The sequence below is a fragment of the Bufo gargarizans genome, chromosome 6, assembly GCF_014858855.1.
Source record: "Bufo gargarizans isolate SCDJY-AF-19 chromosome 6, ASM1485885v1, whole genome shotgun sequence".
NCBI classification, from domain to species: Eukaryota; Metazoa; Chordata; class Amphibia; order Anura; family Bufonidae; genus Bufo; species Bufo gargarizans.
In genome coordinates, this window is record NC_058085.1 from 7,396,147 (window position 1) to 7,403,024 (window position 6,878).

The window sequence follows — 6,878 nt, forward strand, 5'->3', positions numbered from 1 at the left end:
AAACACCAGGGGGCGCGCCATACTGTGCAAGTAACCAAACACCAGGGGGCGCGCCATACTGTGTAAGTAACCAAACACCAGGGGGCGCGCCATACTGTGTAAGTAACCAAACACCTGGGGGCGCGCCATACTGTGTAAGTAACCAAACACCTGGGGGCGCGCCATACTGTGTAAGTAACCAAACACCTGGGGGCGCGCCATACTGTGTAAGTAACCAAACACCAGGGGGCGCGCCATACTGTCTAAGTAACCAAACACCAGGGGGCGCGCCATACTGTCTAAGTAACCAAACACCAGGGGGAGCCATACTGTGTAAGTAACTGAACACCAGGGGGAGCCATACCATGTAAGTAACTAAACACCAGGGGGCGTTGTGCTATGTAATACGGATTTTGACTGCAAGGGACTTAAAGGGCTTCTGTCACCCCCAAAACACAATTATTTTTTTGGGGGGCTTGTTAAAATCCTTATTTAACGACTATTCCCTATATAGGGCTCTTACCTTTGTCTGTGGCTTCATTTCCTTAAAAATCGATCTTTTAAAATATGCAAATCACTTCACTACCAGCAAGTAGGGCGTCTACTTGCTGGTAGCAGCCGCAAAAAACTGCCCCCTCCTCCTGCTGATTGACGGGGCCAGCGATCGCCCTCCTCCTCCGGCTGCCCTGTCAGCATTTCAAATCCTGCGCCTGTCTTCATTCGGCGCAGGCGCTCTGAGAGAAGAAGGGTCGCCTCCTCAGCACTCCCTCAGTGCGTCTGCGCCGATGTCATCACCGAAAGAGAAGACGTCATCGGCGCAGGCGCACTGAGGGAGTGCTGAGGAGGAGATCGCGGCTGGCCCTGTCAATCAACAGGACGAGGGGGCGGTTTTTTTGCGGGGCTACCAGCAAGTAGACGCCCTACTTGCTGGTAGTGAAGTGATTTGCATATTTTAAAAGATCGACTTTTAAGGAAATGAAGCCACAGACAAAGGTAAGAGCCCTATATAGGGAATAGTCGTTAAATAAGGATTTTAACAAGCCCCCCCAAAAAATTGTGTTTTGGGGGTGACAGAAGCCCTTTAAGTGAGGCAGGAGCTAAGGAGCAAGGGCCCAGGGGAGTAGGTCTGGTCAGAAGGGAGGCCTCTTCCCAAACAGCCCCCAAGAGCAGCATGTCACTTCTTTTCCATATTAGGAAAGGGGTTACAAGAAAACCAAAACAAAAAAACCCCGTGTTTTCCGCTGTGAACGGAGTCTCCAGAGGCTGCGCCAGATTTACCACAATGTCTAATGCCTGATGATAACCATTCTTAAATCCCACCTCCTCCAAACAGACCACGCCTCTGCCGTATAAGCCACACCCCGTTGGCACAAATTGCGGCAGAGTTCTGGCGCACGTTGAGCAGGGACCCCCCTCTTCTCCATACACATTAGTTGTCGGGGTGCTCGGCTAGGGGGAGACAAGTGGCTGCTGCCGGCGCCGCTGACCCCTCCCTTACAGAATGCAGGATACATTGGGGGACTGTCGGGAGACCCCCATAACATCCGGTCTCAATTCAATGGGAACAGGGTATTAACCTGCCGTGGATTAATCCTCATCACATCTGAGGCATCGTTACCATGTATCAGTGCAGACAATAAAACGGAAATACAGAAATGACCCGACGCTTGTAAACCTGGCACACAATGCCACCACAGAAGGGCCCCTCATGGGCAGCGCCTTACAAATGCCAAGGTGGGCTCCATACTAAACCACCAGGAGAGAACGGTGCAATGCTGCTGCTGAAGGTCTGTTACAATGTATCACAGAGGATTGTCTAGACTGGAAACAACTGTACCAGACCCTCAGCTGTTAGAAGCATTACAGCTGTACAGGCTGCTTGCTGTCAGTGAATAGGAACATCATTGTTTCCAACCAGGGGCTGAGAACCTTTCCAGACCTCATGCTGGGCCCGCTACAATGGTCAGCCTCTGGATGTAGCAGTAATGGGTTCCATTCACTGACAGGAGGCAGCCATCTTGACTTCTTCAGGACGCACTTACATAATGAGGCGTCTGTTGAGGAACCAGTACTTCCTGCGATGGCGGTCGTATCCGATGGGCTCGTGCCTTATGTACGGCTTGTTCTTTTGGATCTCGGCGATGCAGTCACTGACGCCCGACACCTTGTGGGCCACGCACACTTCGCACTGCCACTCGTCCTCCGGCACCTCCTCCAGAGGAGGCTTCACGCACTCCAAGTGGTAGACGGCCGAACACGTCTCGCAGCACAGCAGGTCCCCCAGTTTATGACAGACGCGGCAGTGGTCGTCGTACTGAATCACCCCTTCGGACATTAACTCCTCGCGGGCCATGTTGGTGGTCAGGAACTGGTCCACCAGGAAGAGCAGAACCTGCACCTTGCTCTCGATGGGTCCGTAGGGGTAGTCGTCCATTTCCTGGTATGGAAGCACGTGGTGGTATTCCTTATCACTCTCGCAGTAGACGCGCAGGACCTCCGGCCACGTCATGCCGTCGATGAAGTACAAGGTGGAATTGACGCTGTCCTTCAGGTCGGCCGGCCCGAAGGTAGTATTGGAGGTGTCCTCCTCCCGCAGGACAGCTTTAAGGAGGGCAATGTGCGTTTCCGCCAGCAGGGTGCACTGCTCCTGACTCACCAGGGCAGCGCAGAAGTCCTCAAAGCGGAAGGGAGAAAGCCGCAGCACCGTCCCAAAGTTCCTAAGCACCTCGAAGACGGCAATGACGCTCATTAAGTGCTCGCTCGGCAGCAGCAAGTCTTCTGAGGACTTGGGGAACTCCAGCTGAGGCACGTCCTTCTCTTCAAAGATGGGAGAGCGAGGTCGGTGGACTCGGGGTTTTCTCCTTCCTGGAAAGAGACGAGAAGTCACAAAAAGAGAACAAGAGTTAATGGGGGCATATCGCTAGGATAGGACTCGCACATATCTCTAAGGCTGGCAAAGTGTCGGTCCGACCACCAGCAATCACTCAGGAAGAGGAAGAGGAAGGAAGAGGTGGAGACATAGACGAGGAGAGAGGAAGAATCAGGAGGACGACGAGTAAGACGGGAGAGTCAAAGTAAGAGGGAAATGAGGGAAAGGAAGGAGATCAGAGTGGAAAGAAAAGAAGGAGGAAGAGACAGGACAAGAGAGGGAAGAGGAAAGAAGAAAGGAGGACTGTGCAGGACGAGACATCGCCGGGTACAAGTCTCCTCCACCTCTGCGGCCCCGAGGCTCAGGAGCTTCTCCTTTACAGTCATCTTAAGAAGCAAAGCTCCACTAAGAGACGACAACAAACCAAATACAGAACATCGGAGAAGATATGGTCCCAACTCTGCATCTGCAGCCTGTAATAGTATTATTACCCCCTTCCAGGTGAGCGCAGTAATATTATTATTGTTACTCTCCTCCAGGTGAGGGGCAGTATTATTATTATTATTGTTACTCTCCTCCAGGTGAGGGGCAGTATTATTATTACTCTCCTCCAGGTGAGGGGCAGTATTATTATTACTCTCCTCCAGGTGAGGGGCAGTATTATTATTATTGTTACTCTCCTCCAGGAGAGGGGCAGTATTATTATTATTATTACTATTGTTACTCTCCTCCAGACGAGGGGCAGTAATATTATTATTGTTACTCTCCGCCAGACGAGGGACAGTAATAGTATTATTGTTACTCTCCTCCAGACGAGGGGCAGTAATAGTATTATTGTTACTCTCCTCCAGACGAGGGGCAGTAATAGTATTATTGTTACTCTCCTCCAGACGAGGGGCAGTAATAGTATTATTGTTACTCTCCTCCAGACGAGGGGCAGTAATAGTATTATTATTACTCTCCTCCAGGTGAGGGGCAGTATTATTGTTACTCTCCTCCGGGTGAGGGGCAGTATTATTATTATTGTTACTCTCCTCCGGGTGAGGGGCCGTATTATTGTTACTCTCCTCCAAATGAGGGGCCGTATTATTGTTACTCTCCTCCAGTTGAGGGGCAGTATTATTATTATTGTTACTCTCCTCCGGGTGAGGGGCCGTATTATTGTTACTCTCCTCCAAATGAGGGGCCGTATTATTATTACTCTCCTCCAGACGAGGGGCAGTATTATTGTTACTCTCCTCCGGGTGAGGGGCAGTAGTATTATTATTCTCCTGCTCCTCGTGTTGAGGGCTGCAGTATTATTATTATTACTCTCCTCCGGGTGAGGGGCAGTATTATTGTTACTCTCCTCCGGGTGAGGGGCAGTATTATTATTACTCTCCTCCAGACGAGGGGCAGTATTATTGTTACTCTCCTCCGGGTGAGGGGCAGTAGTATTATTATTCTCCTGCTCCTCGTGTTGAGGGGCAGTATTATTATTACTCTCCTCCGGGTGAGGGGCAGTATTATTATTATTCTCCTGCTCCTCGTGTTGAGGGCTGCAGTATTATTATTATTATTACTCTCCTCCGGGTGAGGGGCAGTATTATTATTATTCTCCTGCTCCTCGTGTTGAGGGGCAGTATTATTATTCTCCTGCTCCTCGTGCTGAGGGCTGCAGTTGCGGCTCCGGCCGCTGGGGGCGCTCTCGCGCTGTGTCTCCCAGGCTCCCCCTTGCCCTCAGGGTCCCCGGCCGGTAGGTGGCGCTCACCAGGGGTGCTGCTGCTGTAGGTGCTGTGGCTCCTGAAGCTGCTGTCCGTGCAGTAACTGGCGTCGTCGTCATCGATCTCCTCGTCCACGTCCTGTCGATAATCGTCGTCATCGATGTCGTCGGTCTCTTCTATGTCCTCGTCGTCGCGTCGCTCCTCGGGCTCGTCGTCGCTCTCGTGGTCGTCGTAGACCACCTTGCTGGGGGTCCGGCCCGCGCCCGGCCTGCCTCCTCGGCCTCTCCTGCCCCGGCCGCCCAGCCCGCCCCTCCTCCGGCGGCCCCGGGGAGGGGGGGAGCCGCTGCCGTCCCCATGCAGAGCCCAGCGGCCGCGGCTGCTGATGCCCCGTAGTCTGGAGCGGAGTCCGGCCGTGGGGCCCGGGGGGATGTCGGCGGGCGGCAGGGATGGGGTCTTGGGCGGCCTGCCTCGCCGCCCCCTCATGCTGAGGCCTCTGGAGCTGAGAGGATTCCGGAGGGCGGCCCGAGGGGGGAAGCCGGAGAACGGGCGCTGCTGGCGGCGGGATCCCGGAGAGAGGGGCGGCACCCGGCACACACGGCGCGGTCAGTCACAGGTGGCGGCGCTCGGCTCCGGATCCGCCGCGGCAGCCATCTTGCCCTCTCCCTCGACTGGAAGAGCCAGGCCTGAGTCACGTGACGGCCGGAATGCGACGGGAGCTCCGCCTGGCGGCGACACCTGGAACTGCAGCGCCACTCAGACTGTGGTCTAGGGGAGAGCACCCGAAAATATAATGTATACAGGGTGTAATAATCGGGGGGACACCCGAAAATATCCTGTATAATGAATACAGTGTAATAATCAGGGGGGACCCCGAGAACACCCGAAAATATCCTGTATAATGTATACAGGGTGTAATAATCAGGGGGACCCCGAGAACACCCGAAAATATCCTGTATAATGTATACAGGGTGTAATAATCAGAGGGGACCCCGAGAACACCCGAAAATATCCTGTATAATGTATACAGAGTGTAATAATCAGGAGGGACCCCGAGAACACCCGAAAATATAATGTATACAGGGTGTAATAATCGGGGGAACCCCGAGAACACCCGAAAATATCCTGTATAATGTATACAGGGTGTAATAATCAGGGGGACCCCGAGAACACCCGAAAATATCCTGTATAATGTATACAGGGTGTAATAATCGGGGGGACACCCGAAAATATCCTGTGTAATGTATACAGGGTGTAATAATCAGGGGGGACCCCGAGAGAACACCAAAATATCCTGTATAATGTATACAGGGTGTAATAATCAGGGGGACCCCGAGAGAACACCAAAATATCCTGTATAATGTATACAGGGTGTAATAATCAGGGGGACCCCGAGAGAACACCAAAATATCCTGTATAATGTATACAGGGTGTAATAATCAGGGGGACCCCGAGAACACCCGAAAATATCCTGTATAATGTATACAGGGTGTAATAATCAGGGGGGACCCCGGGAATACCCCCAAAATATCCTGTATAATGTATACAGGGTGTAATAATCAGGGGGACCCCTGAGAACACCCGAAAATATCCTATATAATGTATACAGGGTGTAATAATCAGGGGGACCCCGAGAACACCCCAAAATATCCTGTATAATGTATACAGGGTGTAATATTCAGGGGGACACCGAGAACACCCGAAAATATCCTGTATAATGTATACAGGGTGTAATAATCAGACGGGACCCCGAGAACACCCCAAAATATCCTGTATAATGTATACAGGGTGTAATAATCAGAGGGGGACCCCGAGAACACCCCAAAATATCCTGTATAATGTATACAGGGTGTAATAATCAGAGGGGGACCCCGAGAACACCCCAAAATATCCTGTATAATGTATACAGGGTGTAATAATCAGAGGGGGACCCCGAGAACACCCCAAAATATCCTGTATAATGTATACAGGGTGTAATAATGAGACGGGACCCAGAGAACACCCCAAAATATCCTGTATAATGTATACAGGGTGTAATAATCAGAGGGGGACCCCGAGAACACCCCAAAATATCCTGTATAATGTATACAGGGTGTAATAATCAGACGGGACCCCGAGAACACCCCAAAATATCCTGTATAATGTATACAGGGTGTAATAATGAGACGGGACCCCGAGAACACCCCAAAATATCCTGTATAATGTATACAGGGTGTAATAATCAGAGGGGGACCCCGAGAACACCCCAAAATATCCTGTATAATGTATACAGGGTGTAATAATCAGGAGGGACCCCGAGAACACCCGAAAATATAATGTATACAGGGTGT

At 51.6% G+C, this 6,878-nt stretch overlaps 1 protein-coding gene across 5 annotated transcripts in view; it reads right to left on the reverse strand.

Moving 5' to 3' along the window:
* The window catches only part of BPTF (bromodomain PHD finger transcription factor), a 32,343-nt gene extending 27,086 nt beyond the window's left edge, over nt 1-5,257 (reverse strand). For 4 of the 5 annotated variants that reach the window (XM_044297714.1, XM_044297717.1, XM_044297715.1 and 1 more), the window contains exons 1-2: nt 4,599-5,256; nt 2,022-2,844 (exon numbers count right to left, since the gene is read on the reverse strand). In XM_044297714.1, the coding sequence (XP_044153649.1) occupies nt 2,022-2,844; nt 4,599-5,034 (1,259 nt within the window). In that variant the 5' untranslated portion in view covers nt 5,035-5,256. Of the gene's footprint in view, nt 1-2,021; nt 2,845-4,598 lie in introns of all 5 variants that reach the window. The other variant, XM_044297713.1, reaches the window with a different exon arrangement.
* Between the last annotated feature and the right edge of the window lie 1,621 nt (nt 5,258-6,878).